At 41.9% G+C, this 19,696-nt stretch overlaps 6 protein-coding genes across 6 annotated transcripts in view; all 6 read left to right on the top strand.

Moving 5' to 3' along the window:
* The first annotated feature begins 526 nt into the window (after positions 1-526).
* Positions 527-905, top strand: LOC136942851 (histone H4). The gene has a single exon (XM_067235864.1). It carries the CDS (start codon positions 527-529, stop codon positions 836-838), a length of 312 nt encoding a protein of 103 aa, XP_067091965.1. The 3' UTR covers positions 839-905.
* An 874-nt stretch (positions 906-1,779) lies between these two features.
* On the top strand, positions 1,780-2,201 carry LOC136942849 (histone H2B). Its single transcript, XM_067235861.1, has one exon. The coding sequence runs from the start codon at positions 1,780-1,782 to the stop codon at positions 2,152-2,154; it is 375 nt and encodes a 124-aa protein (XP_067091962.1). The 3' UTR covers positions 2,155-2,201.
* Positions 2,202-4,392: 2,191 nt separating this feature from the next.
* Positions 4,393-5,010, top strand: LOC136942845 (histone H1-like). Its single transcript, XM_067235858.1, has one exon. The coding sequence runs from the start codon at positions 4,393-4,395 to the stop codon at positions 5,008-5,010; it is 618 nt and encodes a 205-aa protein (XP_067091959.1).
* Positions 5,011-5,969: 959 nt separating this feature from the next.
* The window catches only part of LOC136942842 (histone H2AX-like), a 35,072-nt gene continuing 21,345 nt past the window's right edge, over positions 5,970-19,696 (top strand). Inside the window, exons 1-2 of the mRNA XM_067235855.1 lie at positions 5,970-6,352; positions 7,712-7,717. Coding sequence (XP_067091956.1) covers positions 5,970-6,352; positions 7,712-7,717 — 389 coding nt within the window. The remainder of the gene's footprint in view (positions 6,353-7,711; positions 7,718-19,696) is intronic.
* On the top strand, positions 6,813-7,430 carry LOC136942848 (histone H3-like). The gene has a single exon (XM_067235860.1). It carries the CDS (start codon positions 6,813-6,815, stop codon positions 7,428-7,430), a length of 618 nt encoding a protein of 205 aa, XP_067091961.1.
* Positions 9,881-11,652, top strand: LOC136942889 (uncharacterized). Its single transcript, XM_067235917.1, has 4 exons — positions 9,881-10,006; positions 10,350-10,664; positions 10,850-10,939; positions 11,309-11,652. The coding sequence occupies exons 1-4, from the start codon at positions 9,943-9,945 to the stop codon at positions 11,650-11,652; spliced, it is 813 nt and encodes a 270-aa protein (XP_067092018.1). The 5' UTR covers positions 9,881-9,942.

The following is a 19,696-nucleotide window of genomic DNA, read 5'->3' on the forward strand; positions in this document are numbered from 1 at the left end:
CAAAAGGTTCATCCAAAGATTCTTTATATTTATATGAAAATTGTAATTGAGTGGGCATGATTTTCCTTGTTTAAAAACAATATCTCTTTTAAAGAGAAGATTGTGGACCATTGTAATACAAAATGTCCAACTGATTGTATAACTAGACTTGTATGACTCATCCAACACCAACACTGTGATGGGCGAGTCAACAGACCAATTAGCAATGTCACAGAAAATAAGCAATTCCAATACGTTCATTGAAAAATGTTTTCATGATTTCATTATTATTATTTATTTCAAATCGTTGCGAACACTTTTTTTTAAGCAAGTATGTATTATATGTACAAATATGTCCACTTAAATGTGCTGAATGAATGAAACGTAAAATAGCCATATTTTCCCTCTCTGACTCAAGTTCCCTCCCATTGAGACGCCCTCCAAGTAAGGAACTGGCCTCCTTCACGTCCGCTTACGGAAAATAAACATCCTGGCTCTTGACAAGCCGAACCATTCTCAACAGTGTTACCGTTAGAGTACTATCACTATGTCAGGAAGAGGCAAAGGAGGCAAAGGACTCGGAAAAGGAGGCGCCAAGCGTCATCGCAAGGTTCTCCGTGACAACATCCAGGGCATCACCAAGCCCGCCATCCGCCGCCTTGCTCGCCGCGGTGGCGTGAAGCGTATTTCAGGCTTAATATACGAAGAGACGCGTGGTGTGCTGAAGGTGTTCCTGGAGAACGTCATCCGTGATGCCGTGACCTACACCGAGCACGCGAAAAGGAAGACCGTGACCGCCATGGACGTGGTCTACGCTCTGAAGCGCCAGGGACGTACTCTGTACGGCTTCGGCGGTTAAAGCATCCTCAAGAATATCAACCGAGATTCAACACAAAGGCTCTTTTAAGAGCCACCCACATGTTACAGATTAGAGACTTTGTTTCCATATTCTGGTGTTCTTGTCTTAATTTAGTGGAGCCTTGTGAAATGATTTGTATATCTAGAATTTATCCTCGGTGAATATCTAGAATTTGTCCTCGGTGAATCACAATGAACAAACGTAGTTTAGTCCGCAGTGCATTTGAACATCGATTCAATACCAGTCTAGTCTAGTAATCCATTTTAGGCTAATGGAGCACCAAATATACGGACAATTGCTGAAATGCTTTAATTTGTATTTCGGTGGTCATGTATCCAAAGCATTTGATGGTATTGTAAAGGGGTTCATTATTCAGGCTTCAACTCTTAATAGGCTACTATAAATGGTTTATATTAGCCGGATATGGGGAGAGCGATTGACCGAGATGTATCGGGTTCAAATCACCCTGTACTGTGCGTCACTTTAGATACAAGCATCTGCTCAATGAGATGTGACTTCTGACGTCGTTAACCACGTGTTTCTGGATAAACTACGCGGTAAACTGCTGAGGGAGTTCGGCGCAATTTCCTAGTTTTGAGTATCCCCATCTCCTCCAAGCAAGCATACAGCAACCATTTCCGCTGTGACATTAATGATTGATGAAGATGATTGGCTGGGGATTTTTGCAGTGTAAAAAGGTTTCTAATATTTCCTTTCAGTTATCATAATAACTGTAGATTATGATTACTGAAGGGAAAGGGGGCAATCGGTAAATCCCACGCACGCGCAGTATATTTCAGTATAGTTTGCGAAAGTCACATCCCATCTGAGTGCAGCGATTAGCAGGAGGCGTGCCTCAAAATTAACATGTCTCCCGCTATATATACCGGGTAACCAGCCAGCCCTCATCATTCGTGTCTGAGAAGTACTGATACCTAACAATGCCTGAGCCAGCAAAGTCCGCGCCCAAAAAGGGCTCCAAGAAAGCCGTTTCCAAGACCGCTGCAAAGGGCGGCAAGAAGCGCAGAAAGTCCAGGAAGGAGAGCTACGCCATCTACGTGTACAAGGTGCTGAAGCAGGTCCACCCTGACACTGGTATCTCCTCCAAGGCCATGGGAATCATGAACTCCTTCGTCAACGATATTTTCGAGCGTATCGCCGGAGAGTCGTCTCGCCTGGCTCACTACAACAAGCGTTCAACCATCACCTCAAGGGAGATCCAGACCGCCGTCCGCCTGTTGCTCCCCGGTGAGCTGGCCAAACACGCCGTGTCCGAGGGCACCAAGGCCGTGACCAAGTACACCAGCTCCAAGTAAACGGGCTCTCCCTTCAAATTTACCCCAAAGGCTCTTTTAAGAGCCACCCACTGGTCTCTAAAATTGAGAAAGGTCCATCACATTTGCTTTAAAATGTCTTCCTGTATTTTATATGAACCAACTCCTGATCTCTGAACAGGGACAGGTTAGTCTACTCTTTACAGCCGAAAGCGTATATTCTGCAAACATACGACAGTACAGTGTTTCAATGTCTTAAGCACAGTGCAATAGTAACATCTGGATTCATCAACAATCTTTGTTGTCTTTACAGTGCCTGTGTAGCCCAGGTTAATATGGACGACAAGTGAATTAGATATAAATTATCGATACTTTTGCTTATCAGATCATTCTTTCATTGTATGTAAATATTCAATACGTGCATACAATGGCTGTTTTTGTTTTATTATTAGTAGTAACCACTTTTGCAGCTGTAGTTCATCACGTTGCTGCAATGTCGTCGGGCGCGCAACTTCAGCGTCCTGTGGAATGGCGCGAATGGAGACGAAAATATCTCCAAACAAGTACAATGAAGTTTAGGATTTGAGTTGAACTAAGGAAGTTGACAAACAGTAGACAAAACGAAACCCGAAACGATGGAAACTTAGATCTGAGGATCCATGGATAAAGACTTTTGAATTGGATGTTTGTTTCGTTTATTTTTACAGGGACAATACACATTAATCAACGTTTCAGTAAAGGTACCGGTTTTAGCCAGTGGCTAATTCAACCGCAGTCCCTGGGCTAGTTATATCCTGGTCGGTTCTAGCTGTTGAAGACTTGTCAACGGTCATCATCACTCTCCTCAGCGGCTCGTCATCTGCAGCATCGTTGCTGTCTGGACTTGTAACCAAAGGGCTGGGAGGGAACTGAGGGCTATCAGGGAAGCACTGGACTTCAAACCTGAGATCTCAGTGGATAGTTATGTTTATTTATTAGTTGTTGGGTCAAAATCACCATAAAGTGCCTTTGAGACATCACAATTTACAAAATAAAAAAGATTTTCCATTTAACTTCATGTGTTGTATTAAGGGGGTCATAGAATGATTTTATAGGGTATTTCACATTGCTCCTTAAGGTCTCTGAATATGGTATGTAACATTGGTTGGGCAAAAAATTGCCCGGGTGCTGTTCTATGTGACCTAATGCAACTGACTTCTGGATATAGTGAAAATGTTCTCACACTTACATTCTCTAAGCTTACTCATCCTTATAAGACTTGAGCATTTCATGAGTGTGTAAATGTGTTTCCCATGCGTCTGTGCGAGCATTTAATGTGTGTGTATGTATGTTTTAAGTAGTATGAATGAGTGTGTGAACGTTTCATATGTGTATGTATTTCATGTGTTTGAGTGAAGACAGTCTGAATAATTTCCTGGTCCCTCATACAAACAGGCTATTAGGAACGAAAGACAACCACTTGTCCAGCCTAATGAAATAAAGTCCTTACGACTCTCATACATTCCCCATCACCAACAACATGGATATTAACATGTACTGGATCTGAGGAGTCTGGCTCATACTGAGCAGGTAGACCAGACACACACCATCCACGGAATACAGTCACGCTGTAGGCTACAGTAAGTCTCACAGTAACTAGTCTTACAGTAGGTTACTGTAAGACTTACAGTAAGGATTGTGTCCTTGGAGATGAAAAGCTAGGGGAGGAAGAGCAATAGGGAGACCAAGACTTCCACCCCCGGTCCACAGCCCCACACTGTGTTTTGTATCCCCCAAAAGAGACCAGTTTAAAGCCCCTGGTACCCCAGCTGCGTATTCTAAAACAGTTACGTTTCTCGTCAGATTATTTGGCTCACTGGAAAACGTGTTCTCGTTTTGCACGACTGCCATTTTAAATACTATTGGGGGCAAATGGCAGAGACAACACGGTGCGCAGAGCTCCCTCCGCGAGGCCAATGGCGATGATTTGAGCCGGCCACAACAAAACATAGAGTGCCTCCGGTCCACATACCGTTTTATTTTGAACGTTGAAAAGGCTGCTTTGCTGCCCGATTTACTTCTAGACCGCAGCTCAATTCCAACAGGGATTTTTAGCCCGTTGTTCACCGGGAGAAAACACAAGCGCCAACGGATAGCAGCCACGGAGAGAAACAGGGTTGGGGGTTGAGTCTACACAGTTCTCATGTCGTATTTAAACCCAGCCCTCTGATCGCTGCAGCGCTACACAGCAGAGAGCAGCCTAGCACATTCAAATCTCACTAGTCCCACGAGTGTTAAGACATGGCAGAAGTCGCTCCAGCTCCCGCTCCAGCCAAGGCACCCAAGAAGAAGGCGGCAGCCAAGCCCAAGAAAGCTGGACCCAGCGTTGGCGAGCTGATCGTCAAGGCGGTGTCCGCTTCCAAGGAGAGAAGCGGCGTGTCCCTGGCAGCGGTCAAGAAAGCCCTGGCGGCCGGCGGCTACGACGTAGAGAAGAACAACTCCCGCGTCAAGATCGCAGTGAAGAGCCTCGTCACCAAAGGAACCTTGGTCCAGACCAAAGGAACAGGCGCTTCTGGCTCTTTTAAGATCAACAAGGAGGCAGAGGCCAAGGCAAAGAAGCCCGTTAAGAAGGTCGCCGCTCCGAAAGTCAAAAAGGCAGTCGCCAAGAAACCCGTTGCTGCCAAGAAGCCCAAGAAGGTCGTTGCGAAGAAGCCCGCGGCTGCCAAGAAGTCACCCAAGAAGGTTAAGAAGCCCGCGGCAGCCAAGAAGGCGACCAAGAGCCCCAAGAAGGCGAAGAAGCCCGCAACACCCAAGAAAACAGTGGCCAAGAGCCCCAAGAAGGCAGCTAAGGCAGCGAAGCCCAAAGCCGCCAAGCCCAAGGCGGCCAAGGCAAAGAAAGCAGCGCCTAAGAAGAAGTAAACCTTCGTCCGTGTCTGTGTCCGTATCACAAAAAAGGCTCTTTTAAGAGCCACCCACCTGTCCTGAAAAGCGCATGTCCATGTTGTGCCCCTGTACCAAACACTTTCACATGCATGATGGTGTTTCATCACGCTCAGTACATTTGTAGCGTGGGAGTCTTTGGAACTTTATTACAGGCCACTTCTATTGCACCTTAAATTACCTTGGTCTCAAACATGAGCTAAATCTCAGGGACGTCCAATATGAAAACAAAGTAGCCAGCCCGTACCAGAGGTAGAAGTGATACTTGTTACGAGTCCGCCACAAATCGATGATGAGATACAAAGAGCAAATGAACCCGTTGCAATGGCATTTCCCATTTGGCACAGTCTAGCGAGAAAACCATATGACAGTTAAAGACAATTTATGATACAGTTAGCTAATTTGAGAAATAATCGTTGCATGAGACTTTTATTTGTGAAAGTGCTTCATGTAACTGTAGAGCTGCACATAAATTGTGCTTCTGCTATAAGCAGCGTGCAAATAGTTGCTTTGAATATTAAGGGTGCAAATCCAATTTAAAACAACCATCACCAACTGGAATATTCTAGGCCTATATCTCTGGTAAATTTGTATGTGGATATATCAAATTGTTCACACTACACGATTGACTATTGTAACCTACAGTGAACTTTGCATTCATTCATTCATCCATGCCACATTAATGTATGTGATTGGCGCCTTAAACGAGGAGGGACGGAATGAACAAAGAGAGGTGAGGAGGGTGGGGAGACAAGACCACCAAACGCGCCTTCTGCGGGAGAGAATGGCTCCACCCCCGAGTTTGTCGCCACCTACGATTGGATCAAGTCCCGACCGACATTGTGACCAATGAAAGCCGTTTACCGTCAGCTAGCCTATAAAGTCTGTGCACCGACAGACGCTTATCATTACTCGTTTCAAACAGATATATCACGAAGATGAGCGGAAGAGGCAAAACCGGAGGCAAGGCCAGAGCTAAGGCCAAGACCAGGTCATCCCGCGCCGGGCTCCAGTTCCCCGTGGGTCGTGTTCACAGACTTCTCCGCAAGGGCAACTATGCTCAACGTGTGGGAGCTGGTGCACCCGTCTACCTGGCAGCCGTGCTCGAGTACCTCACCGCTGAGATCCTGGAGTTGGCCGGCAACGCGGCTCGTGACAACAAGAAGACTCGTATCATCCCCCGTCACCTACAGTTGGCCGTCCGCAACGACGAAGAGCTCAACAAACTTCTCGGTGGCGTTACGATCGCTCAGGGCGGAGTGCTGCCCAACATCCAGGCGGTACTTCTTCCTAAGAAGACCGAGAAGGCCGTCAAGGCCAAGTAAGGACTAAAACCTCAGTCTCACTTTCCCCAAAGGCTCTTTTAAGAGCCACCCACTACACTCTTCAAAAGCGCATTGTCTCACACCTCTTAAATGAAAGGTACTTAATACATAACACAGAATAAGCCTTATCGCTACACTGGAACCACTTAATTAAGTTCCGCCACTAAGTACACCTAAATGGTTTACTTTGCTGCTCAATCTGCACGTCACGTCTGCAAACGTTGTAGAAGCGTGTGCATCCCTTACAGAAATAGTCTGGAAAAGGCTCAACAGCTTTTGGTCAACATACACATTAACTTTACGTATTTGAATGATTGCATTCTGTACGGGTTGTCTTTGGTGGGAACACGCTCTCAGTCACAAGCACGATCTTAAATGCAGAAATTAGTTTATTATTTGAAACATTCATTAATCGCCTACTTGCCCGCCACTGCGCAGCGGTGCAACGGAAGGAGGATGAGGGCGGAGCCAGAAGGTTTCAAATGTGGGCGGGTACTGACCTCCGTCCCCGTGTCCAATTGCCAACGGAGAAGGTGTCGACGGTTTGCCAATCAGTCTGCTCGGGAGAGAAGTCCAATCAGCGGACGACAAGCCGACCATATATACTTCCTTATCCATTCTCTCAAGACTTACTTCGAACTCGTCGACGAAAAGACAAGAATCATGGCAAGAACAAAGCAGACAGCTCGTAAATCTACCGGTGGCAAAGCCCCGAGGAAGCAGCTCGCCACCAAGGCCGCTCGTAAGAGTGCGCCAGCCACCGGCGGCGTGAAGAAGCCCCATCGTTACAGGCCCGGGACCGTGGCTCTGAGAGAGATCCGTCGTTACCAGAAGTCCACCGAGCTGCTCATTCGCAAGCTGCCTTTCCAGCGCCTGGTGAGGGAAATCGCCCAGGATTTCAAGACCGATCTGCGTTTCCAGAGCTCTGCTGTGATGGCGCTGCAGGAGGCCAGCGAGGCTTACCTGGTCGGTCTGTTCGAGGACACCAACTTGTGCGCCATCCACGCCAAGAGGGTCACCATCATGCCCAAGGACATCCAGCTGGCCCGCCGCATCCGCGGAGAGCGCGCCTAGACGTTGTCCGTCATCATGTGATCTCCAAACCCACAAAGGCTCTTTTAAGAGCCACCTCACTGTCTAAACGAAAAGGCAAATGTTTTTCTAGTCATACGTCTTAGTCGTACGCCCTGCAATGTTTATTTTATATAAACAGAATTTCAGTACTCCAACTCCCTTATAAGGATAAACGGAAAGATAATAATGACTAAAATGGGGATTAACTGAATTACATTTATTCATTTAGCTGACACTTTTATCCAGAGCAAAGTACAGGGACATTCCCCCAAGGAAAGTAGGGTGAAGTGCCTTACCCAAGGACACAACCTCATTTGTCAGAGCTGGGGATCGAACCAGCAACCTTCTGATTACTAGCCCAATTCCATAACCGCTCAGCCACCTGACTCCGTAGACTGTGGCCGTTTGAAGGGCTTGGACAGTAGCAGACTGTGGCTGTTTGAAGGGCTTGGACAGTAGCAGACTGTGGCCGTTTGAAGGGCTTGGACAGTAGCAGACTGGCTACAGTACGGCACTTGGTCTCATTTTTGCCACTCTAGAGGGCATTTTAGAAATGTTTTTTTCAACCCTGGGGACACCAGGCAGTCACCCCCTGAGTCCTCCAGTGGGCCTGGATACACCCATGGCGACAATATTGCACCTATAACATTGGGGAAGCTTGAAGGAGAGGATGAAGTAATATAGAGGCTTTTCAACATATAGGCTACTTTAAACAATGAACATACTTTATACAATTGAATAAAAAGTATCCTTGATTCTTTGTGTTTCAAGATGACCTGGAAAACTGATGATAATATTCAGGTACTGCTTTGGAGCAAGGTATAACCTTCATATTTCCTGGCATAGTTGCCTTTGCTAAACCTTTTGAAGTCATCAACCCTGTTCAAGAATGTCCCACATGCAAAGACACACAGAGATGCAGAGAGACTGAACAGTGTCAAGGCTTGGCTGCAGTGAGTTTGCTTCTTTGTGTGTAATTCCAGCAGTCTACATAGTCTAGGCCTACCTACATAGGCTGTATTAGCTGTTACTGCTGAAATGTAGTTACATGACTTTAGTTATGTAATTAGTTACATGTAAATGTAGTTATAAATGTAGTTACATGTAGTTATACATGACTTCTAGACAGTTTCAGTGGTTCTTACAATATCTTACTGCTTCTTTTGTGCAAACCTGTAGCATCAGAAGCTTCAGAGCTGAAGCAGAAGGCTGTCCTGATAAAAACTCCCGACAAAATGGTTCTCATTGATTGTGAATCTCAATATGTTCCTTCGAGCTACGTGCAGTGGTACAGTCAGAAAGACGGAGAGCCTTTAAAAAGGGTCGCGTTTATTGCAACCAAAGATCTGAGAACACCGGAAATGCAAAAAAAGAATACAAATTGGATGACTGAGCCTGGATTTGACCAGGTCTCAGTAGACAAAGCAGGAAATAACTACCTTCTAAAGATTGTTAATTTAAAGATAACCGACTCTGCTACCTATTACTGTGCCTACTCGGATCATCACAGTGCAGACCACATTACACATCCTGTGACAATAACTCTCTTTACAGGCACTTTGCTACTGCTGCCAAGTGTTTGGGAAATGCAGTATGGATGAACATTTCAAGCAGAAGTGTTTATTGATTATCAGTGGGGGAAGTCCTATAGTTAGCTTCACAGGAATAGTAACCATGGTGGAAAGGGGACTTGCAAGTGTGGAGGCAGGATACTTTGTATTTATTCGGATTTGCAACAATACCTAAATTCATTGACATTTTGCATGTTGCACGGTTTGGTGAGAATCAACCAATTTAAATGGAATTCTGTGGAATTACAATTCACTGCATGTGTCACAAATATCTAGCTTGTTGGTACCATAACTGGCTAAAGCAGTGTTTCTGAAAGGTTGTTGTTGTGTGTGTGAATGAGAGGACCCTAGGTCAATCCCTGGAATGGGAATATGAGGACGGAAGCAATATTAATGAGATCCCACTTTGTTACTGGGGAGACATTATGGTGTGTAAATGATTGCAGAGGTCTTTCTTACCACACCATCTGCTATCAGACTGTTCAGTGCATCCTCTGTCTGACTGGAAATAATGGACCTTGTCAGCTAGGTGGGTGCTAAAACCTACAAACTGCACAGGAGAGGAACATTCTCAGAAAGTTACCTGAATATTTCACACATACAGTAGCAGGGTGGTTCCTGTAGTGTTCCTATAATGTGCCATAACGTCAGGGCTAAAGAGGAACTGTGAGAACCACAATAGATGGAGGATTGTATTTCATACCGGCTCCTTGTACAGGCTTGATTTTATGTACATGATCTGTACCATCTACACAGAGAATGGTTCTACCTCCTACTGACTGTGAATAAGCTTCACTTGTAACGTTTCTGTTGCTTGTGGTCATTCCAGGCAGAGCTTGATTGGTCCCAGCCCTCTTTCTTCATCCAGCTCGTCATCCTTGGACCCTGTTTGGCCACTTCAGCAGCTACAACCAAGCTTGCCATGCAGACTTTTTGACATCATGTATGTCACTGTGGAGAACAAGGTGATGGTATTTGGCTCAGGTACAAGACTCATTGTGACAGGTAAGATCTAATTTCTGTTTTAATGCAAGTTTCTTTCTCTCAGCTACTATAGTTTCAATCATAACACATAACCTTGAGTATATTATGGTTGTTGCATTAATTAATAAATAACAATTCAATTTATTTGTTCGCTATGACATTATCATAACTTTAGTGACTGGCATCTAAATAACTATTTCAACTACCATAACTGAAAGTTCAGGATTGAGCTGTTTGTCATAATACATTGTCCATACTTTTTGAGAATGTACCTATTGTAGTATACAATCACATTGTTCTTTAAATTAAATGTCATCAATTCCTAATGAAAATGTTTACACCCACAATTGTATTTATTTATTAGATAATGAAGTCAAATCACCGAAAGTGACCGTCTACCCAGCATTTACACATCAACGCAATGGGAGGACCATCGTGCTGTGTCAGGCCAGTGACATGTTCCCAGACTTGGTGAGGTTTTCATGGAAGATGGAGAGAGAAGACGGCCGGTTGGTGGAGGTGCCTGAAGCAGAGAGAGAAGAGCTGGAGCAGAGGGAGGACGGGAGAGTGACTAGTGTGATCATCATCAAGAACCAAGAGGCTAAAACAAAAAAGTACAGCTGTACTGTAAAGCATGAAGTGGCCAATGTTGAAGACATTCCAAAAATACACAAAAAAGGTTTCTCTTCATTCCATTTATGTACCTATTTTGAAGTCTCTAAAGTTAATAAGACAAAAAATAGGCTCACCTAAAAATATTCATCCGTTCCAATTAAATGTATATTTCTTTGTTCTCAAATAACTTCCTATCTGCACAGCTATCTGTCACAGAATTATAATAATGCTCTGGCACATCTGTCTCAGAGGAATCTTCTTTTACCACGGCTGCCTCTGCACCAACCTGTCCACCCCAGAATCATACACACGTCTCTCCTGCCGTCCACGTCCCTGATGGTAAGACACATTTACTATACCTTGTAGACTGTTTATTAATAGTCAATGCATATTTATTTTTGTATGTCTGTATTTTAATAGCACATCTTTTTCACTTAATAATTATGCTTAGATGGATTGATGTGACTGCTATTGGCTTTTATTTCATGGCTAGTAAAAAATAAAAATATGTTAGAATACTATTTATTTAATAATTTTTTACCAGTACATTTCAAGTGCTTTTGTTTCTTAATAAATCTTACTAAAAGGGTATGAAATCCATGATCACCATCACATTAATCTGTATGTCCCTTATGTTGCCTTACGAGAAATATAATGATTTGTCAGTAAGGGTCAATGTATGGTATCGTTGTTTTGTTTCCTTTCCAGAACTGTTGCAGTCCATGTGCAGTGTGAACCTGGCCTCTCTGGTTTACACTGTGATGATAGTGAAGAGCTTGGTGTACTGCTGTGGGCTCTCCCTCCTGCTGCTCCTCAGGGACAACAAGGGAAGTCCACCCCACACCTGGAGACATGATCAGTCCACCCCACACCTGGAGACACGATCAGTCCACCCCACACCTGGAGACACGATCAGTCCACCCCACACCTGGAGACACGATCAGTCCACCCCACACCTGGAGACACGATCAGTCCACCCCACACCTGGAGACACGATCAGTCCACCCCACACATGGAGACACGATCAGTCCACCCCACACCTGGAGACATGATCAGTCCACCCCACACCTGGAGACACGATCAGTCCACCCCACACCTGGAGACACGATCAGTCCACCCCACACCTGGAGACACGATCAGTCCACCCCACACATGGAGACATGATCACTGATCTGTACTGTAATTAACGTGACAATCCATTTAGAGTCTTAATTCTGTTTGTCAAAAATATTTTATGTATTTTTTACTCTTGACATGTTATACAATAAATACAATAAAATAAATACAACATTTTACAATTAATAGTCAGTGAATATATGTGCATTAAGAGTATATACATTACAAAACTCACTTAGCATTTAAAAGTAAGACACTGGAAAATATTTGATTAACGAGAGGCCTATACGTATCTGCCTAAAAGGCTTATATTACCTGAAACAGCGTAGAACAAACAGAATTCTAAAAAACAAAAAACATTTAACATCAAGCTTGATGTTAAAGTTATACGTAAGACCATGAAGTATCTATCCATGCTGCTGGCTGTTAGATCCCGCTCAGCAGAATGGTGAAGAGACACTGCAGACTACGACGTCCCTATCCATGACATTTCCTTATTTTATTTATTCATTTAATATTTTTTTTTTGTACAATACATATCCGTGGAGAGCATACTGACTGGTGGCATTACAACATGGTTTGGCAACAGCACTGCCCAGGACAGGAAGACACTACAAAGAGTGGACAAATCTGCACTGCGTATTACAAGGACTGCATTACCATCCATTCAGGACCTTTAGAGCCAGCGCTGCAGGAGAAAGGCCAAGCGGATCATTTCTGACCCTAGTCATCCCTGCCACAGTCTTTTCTCCCTCCTGCCTTCTGGAAGGCGATACAAGAGTATCAGGTCCCGTACCAGCAGATACAGGGATAGTTTTTACCCACATTCCATAAGGATGCTGAACTGTCCTTGAAATATCTTTTTGCACTACCATTTTTATTTTTTATTTTTCTCTTTTTTCTGCCCTTTTTCTCCATTCTCCAGTATTTAATTTATCTAATTTATTTATTCTCCAAGTTGAACGGAAATTGAGCACAAAGAATTTAAATACTGATATAGGCGGTTTATGAGTATATGATAATAAACTTGAACTTGAACTTAAACTTGAACTATCTAAGGGAATAATTAAAATTCATCATGAAATATAAGACTGCTTGAATACTTATATGAAAAGGTTTCTTTTTATTTCCTGAACATATGCTCTAATACTTTATAATAGTTCAGAAGTATACAGTTAATTCAGCTTTTTTAATTAACATGCCTGAGCAACAGGTGTTACCTATGCATAACTTAATTATCTTAAAACAGCTGTTTACAAATTAAGTAATATCAAAAGATCATATTTTACAATACAGAACATTTAACAACATAACAACATGTTACACAAAGGCCTTTGACATTCTTAGGTAATGCCACTAGATGTTCAAAACAGTCTTCAGGTGATTTGTCTAAAATGTGTCTTTGAAAGTCAGCACTTGTTTGATGTCATGTACAGCACAGTGCATACATTGTAAATAAGCCTATTAAGATATTTTATTGTACAGCTTAACAGCAATACAATATTAAATAAGCAATGCTACTACATATGCTATATATATTTCTACATACAGATACTCGGATTAGGAATAATTATTAGGAAATAAAATTATTTTGTAATTAATGAAACAAAAAAATAATAACCTCTTTTTATGAAGGTGTCATGATCCGAAAAAATTAACTTTTCATAGTTTCCTTTACTATGGCACATTGATTTGATGGGATGCAGGTGCACGGTATGAAAATGTGGTGGACGAGTTTTGGGTTTCTAATTAACATGTTTCCGACTGAAACATTCTGAGGCAGTTTAACCGCATCTTGATCAACAGATTTGTTATTATCGTTATATAGGCACTATTTTTGTGTATGTGAAACACTATAAGCACAGGTTAAAGCATGTTATGTTTACACCCATAAAAGTGCTTGTGTTTAACCAAAGATTAGTGAGTGAGATTGAAAACGCGACATGCAAATGCTACGAATGATCTGTCAGTCAAACTGTGGTTGAACTGCCTCACCATGTTTCCAGGAAGCCACGTCTAATAAGCTATTGCAGTGAAATGACAGGCTGTGTTCTATACACGACACATTGTTGCAAATTATATATATTTAGAATCTTAATTATTTTAAAAATAAGTGTCTGGACGCTGCTCTAAAAAAAAGCAGTTTACTCTCAATAATTAAGAGCCATGTAAAGGATCTGTTTCTATTATTTTAGATATTTTTATGTTAGACATTCTTGAATTACAGTTATTAAAGTAAAATAATACACATGGAGTGGATCACATCATGTATTGAAACAACGTGTCCATTAAACATTGATATGCTTCGGAAATTGTACTTTTGCATATAGGCTGTTTGTCGTCTTATTTGTTGAAATATAGCCATCATTAGACGTAAAGCATTTCGAAACGTCATCAAATCTTTTCATAGAATTTCATAATGCAATTTAAATTGAAAGCCTAAATGATCAACAATTCAACGTTACATAATTCGATCACAATTCTAATTGTATAATTCGAATAAACACAAATATAGAACGCCATCGGATAAATGGTTTAGATACATTTGACAAATATAGGCCTATTTCAGTCGAAGAAAATTAATTCCATGTTCATGGCTCACAGTAAAATATACATCAGGCCTCAGGAAACACCAAAGGGTATCGAGTAGAACAAGAATGCATCAGATTATTATCTATGACACCTGTCCGTTTTCGCAGTGTTGTAAAGGCTTTGACATATACAAAATTCATTCTAAAATGAAACAGGCAAAATCATTTGTAATATTTAATCTCATTATAATTGCATGATCGAATTAAATGTGTTTCTCTCTGGCACACGTTAGTCAGATGAAACACAGGTGCTGCTCACACTGTTGTTTGAAACCATAAAGACGGAAGATGTGGTAAAAGTGTTTATGGTTTCTAATAAACGCAGACAAGTCATTTACAGGAAACACAATGAGGCCGTTTAACCACAGTTTGATCAAAAGATCATTTATCGTACAGATGAGTTTCAAAGGATGATGATTAGGCTACGATGATGATGATATAGTTTTTCAAATCAAACTGTTACAACTTTTGACAACTACCCATCTATCACATCACAAATAGTATTCTAAATCATCCTTCCTTATGAATACACATTTAGAAACATGACTGTAAATACATTTTATAAATCCATAACTTTCGGCCAATAGTGTTGTGGAAGCTACTACAAAAAATGTGACATCTTTGCATTCACAAGGGAAGCTTAAACAACACTATCGTGATATAGTTATTAATAATACTTAATTTATTTAACTTAAATGTTAAATGTGTTATCAGTTTATATCTAAACTTGCAAATAATATCTCTCCAAAACAGATTCATCTGGAGTATAATGTTGACTTCAATGGCCTAATGCATGTGAAGGATATTGATTACACCTTAACAGGGGCAATTTAACTGCATGTTCTTACCATAAAATCATTGCAACATGTAATGTAATAGTAGTTGCTCTTCAATGTAGTGAATAAACCACTAACAGATCGCTGTAAATTATATTATTGTTGCTTGCTTTGCTACAAGTACACTTTTGTACTTTTGAGGTTCATGTTGTTTAAATTGCAATTTGTTTAACTACATGCCCTTATGTTTCTTCCTATTGACACTTATTTGCTTTTCACAATGTATGTTCATGTTTCGGCTACCCACAATGTTTTGGGGCTATCTCGTTTATGATCAATGACCTATGCACTTTTGTAATGCTCTCTCTTGGAAGTCACTTTGGATAGCGAAACAGGTGGCTGACAGGTTAGAGAATCGGGCTTGTAATCAGAAGGTCACTGGTTCGATTCCCGGCCGTGTCAAATGACGTTGTGTCCTTGGGCAAGACACTTCACCCTACTTGCCTCGGGGGGAATGTCCCTTTACTTACTGTAAGTCGCTCTGGATAAGAGCGTCTGCTAAATGACTAAATGTAATGTAAATGTAAATAAAAGCGTCTGCTAAATGAATAAATGTAAATATAAACAACACTGTGCAATATTACCATCTTGTGGACGAAACACAGATGACACATACAGTTCTGCTGGGGGGTATTCCAGAAAGCAGGTTATGTGACATACCCGGGTAAGTTAACTCCCCAGCTGACACCCAGCGTTGTAACAACATTGCCCGTAGGTTGCTGCAACATTGTGAATCAGCTGGTGGGTTAACTTACCCGGTTATGTTGCATAACCTGCTTTCTGGAATACCCCCCAGGAGAGAGAAAAACCTGACCTGGGGTAACCTTTCCTAGTTTGCCTTGCTATCCCATAATCAATTTCCCACGACACCACCCTTTCAAGTAATGTCACAAGATGAAATAAAATAAATACAAACTAAAAGAAGAACAACATCATAGTTTTAAACGTATTAAATTAAATTGTCCAAACACTTTTGCTTTCTTAAAATTGGAAGATGAAACACCATTTTTTTTTTATAAGTTTGTAAAACACATACATATTGAAACAGAAAAAAAATAAAAGGTAAAATTCTTAACTTCTGCTCAATGTTCATCTTTTAATCGTGTTTTCATGTGTCTTTAGTGTGCAGCAGAAACATCATACTATAGATTACCAATACAGAAATAGGGGAGTGTAAGTGTGTGCAAGACCACCTTCTTGTGGAAAAATAAACACAAAGAACATTATCTCAATATGGCTCTGCACAGGGGCGTTTTTAGACCCTTTTTACTGGGGCAGGTGCCCCAGTATAAATCTGCTGTGCCCCAGTCAAATCTAAAGTTAGAGTTTTAACCATTTAACAATTTACTTTATTAGTCAGTGCATTCATTTGGATTGATCAAAATAAACGCAGTATCCCAATCATCGCTTGTAAAAATGTTTAACCGAAAACACAAACCAATGCACGCAGAATTCCATATCAGCGCTCTTCTGAGCTTGCCAAATAGCAACTGCATCACGCACTCAGAAATTCAGGTGTCTGACTCAGCACACAAGTCAGAATTGAGGTAGCCTAAGAAAACATTACAAAAGTAAAGATAGTTTCTAAATGATAGGCCTACCGATCATCTTATTTTGACTAAAACATAAAAACAATAATACATTAATCTAAAAAAAAAAAACAGTATTTACACTCAACTGAATGCGGAAAAAATGTGCGCGCTCGCATTAATTATAGATGTCCCTGCCAAAGCTGATATCAAACTTGCATCCCTGAACTGTTGTATAGTGGGTTAATCAAGGGGAGTTTCTAAAGCCTAGTAGTGCTTTGTGCGCAGCAAGCCTGAAAAAAAAAGAGATATGAATATGGGCCTTTTCTTATGTCTAACAACGCCTCTGGCTCTGCATAAAGCTAGTGATTTACTTGTTATCATAAATTCAGCATTCCTGACTGTCCTCAACTCAATAAAGCTTCTTTGGGATGAAGATTGAAAGGCTGTTTACTGTATGAACGGCTGCTATATCTGTATAATGTCAACGTCTGCAGCCAGTGCGTATATTTTTTAATACATTTTCAATTAACCCAATTATTTGTAATTTTATTATTATTACTAAGATATTTTATGGATATTAAACTGCATAATCATAAAGCTTGCATGTTTTATAACTCTCCTTTCACAGGCACGTTGATATGAGTTTGATGGTACACAGCTGCACAGTAGGAATGTGGTGAACATGTTCATGGTTTTCTAATGAAGGCTCTGATGTTGCTTACTGGAAACACAGTGAGACTGTTCAACCACAGTTAGATTGACAGGTGATTAATCATAGGCATTAGACAGTCACTCTAGCCAATGTTCCATTTAGCTACAGATTGTTTGGGAGTTTTGTCCAAGTCCATGTGTACAGCCTACCTCTTTTACACAAGTTAAAGGTCATGCTAGGCAAAGATCTCAACCAATAGAGGACTGAAGCATGGTGGACACGTGACATGAGGTTAGATGAACTATCCGAAACCACACACCCCATTACATCTTCATCTCTCTGCCCACACTAAACACAGACCTTAACAACTTCAGTTACAACACTTTAATGGTGCAGAAATGTTTCTTGTTTTCAGTGCTTTTACGTCTGTCCTGTTTTTAGGTGAGTTTTCCACATGTACGGTAAATGTGACATTGACAGCTGTGATCACAAGATAAAGTTAGATTTCTTCTGTGTACAACAGCAGCAGCTGGAGACCAACTGGTCCAGGACCAGACGTCATGGACCAGGAGAGAGGGCGAGAGTGTCTCCTTCAGCTGCAGAGGCACTGAGCAGTGTCCTTATAGTTATGTCTACTGGTACCAGGAGAGAGCTGGGAAACCTTTCGTTCTGATTCTGATCATTAACAGGAATACGGGTTATGGTCATCGTCGAAAAGATGACTTCTCAGCCTTGAAAAGGGAGAACAACTATGAGTTGGAGATAAAGTCAGTTAAACTGTCCCACTCTGCCACCTACTACTGTGCCTGCCGGAAGAGTGGTAGGGACCACAGTGACAACTGTCTCTGATACTCAGTTCAAAAACTGTCTGGGTTCATCTAGATAGACGATAAAACATTGCAACAGGAAGTGACATAGTGAGACAGGTTGAGCAGTTAGTAGAAATCAGCCAGACTGTTAGCTTCACAGTTCTGCTCCAACTGAAAATCAATTTCTGGTTTAAATGAGGACAAATCAGAATCATCTTTCATAAAACCCACAGTTTGGTTCCTCCTTGTAGTATGAACACTAGGGAGTCAGGTGGCTGAGCAGTGAGGGAGTCGGGCTAGTAATCCGAAGGTTCCAAGTTCGATTCCCGGTCATGCCAACTGACGTTGTGTCCTTCATCCTGGCACTTCATCCAGGCACTTCATCCTTCTTGCCTCGGGGGAATGTCCCTGTACTTACTGTAAGTCGCTCTGGATAAGAGCGTCTGCTAAATGGCTAAATGTAAATGTAACTACTACTATTAGGAACAGGCATTATTATAAGAACAGGCTGCCCTGAGGCAAAGCCCAGGAGATCGTCACAGACCCATCCCACGTTCTACATGCTGAGTACCAGCAACTGTTTTAGATTACATACATTAAACTAATATTTGGTCCCTCTTTCAATAAAAAAATGTAAATACCAGCGGATGAGGAAAGGACAAGGCCAGGATGGACACAGGGGGATCTTTGCTTGAATTGGTACAGATCTTCTAAAATGGATGTTTTTGGTTTTCTATTTGTTTGTAAATAATGCTTTTTAGAACATTCATGTATGTTTTTGTTCACTTGTCTGAAGAATGTCTTTTACAGCTGCATTATGGGTGAAAGTCAAGGCAAATTTACCATGATAAAGTTAATCTAGAATCTTGAATCTCAAACGAGTGAAATAGTTTAAAACATTTTTTCTGAACAATAGCAGAGGCTGGAGAACAGTTGTTCCAGGACCAGCAGACAGGGAGAGAGGGACATGAGGTTACATTACACTACCCTTACGCTCTCAACGAAGGCAGTCGCATTTTCTTTCCCTCTCCTCCCCCTGACCTTCCCTGCTTGCTTCCCTGCTTGCTTCCCTGCTTGGCTTCTATCGTATTGTCTAGCTATTCACGGAGAAATGCTCTGAAGTTTCAATCATTTGGATAGTTTTTGAAGATATTACTCAAAATCAAATACTACAAAAAGGAACAACCTGAGAGGACTGAAGCCCAAGGAGAACATAAGTATATTGGGCTGCCCTCCAAGACTGACCACAGGCAAGCAAACTAAAGCTTGTTCCCTGTAGAACTATGGCTTGTAATGACTGCAAACAACTTACTCAGAGGATAGTCGAGCTGGAGCTAAGAGTCAGAACCCTCTTAGATATCAGAGAGACTGAAGACTTCATAGATTCCATGCTACCTAGCCCGGAGGCTAAGCTACCTGCCAATGAGCCACCCTTGGAACCAGCTTTCTCTCCACCGGCCGTTGGACCGGATGAGTCATGGCCTGCTCTCGGCGCTAAACCAAAGAGGCCTAGCGCCGCTTCTACCTTCATCAGAGATGGGACTGTCACCAAGGATAAAC

Source organism: Osmerus mordax, chromosome 5, assembly GCF_038355195.1.
Source record: "Osmerus mordax isolate fOsmMor3 chromosome 5, fOsmMor3.pri, whole genome shotgun sequence".
Classification (NCBI taxonomy): domain Eukaryota; kingdom Metazoa; phylum Chordata; class Actinopteri; order Osmeriformes; family Osmeridae; genus Osmerus; species Osmerus mordax.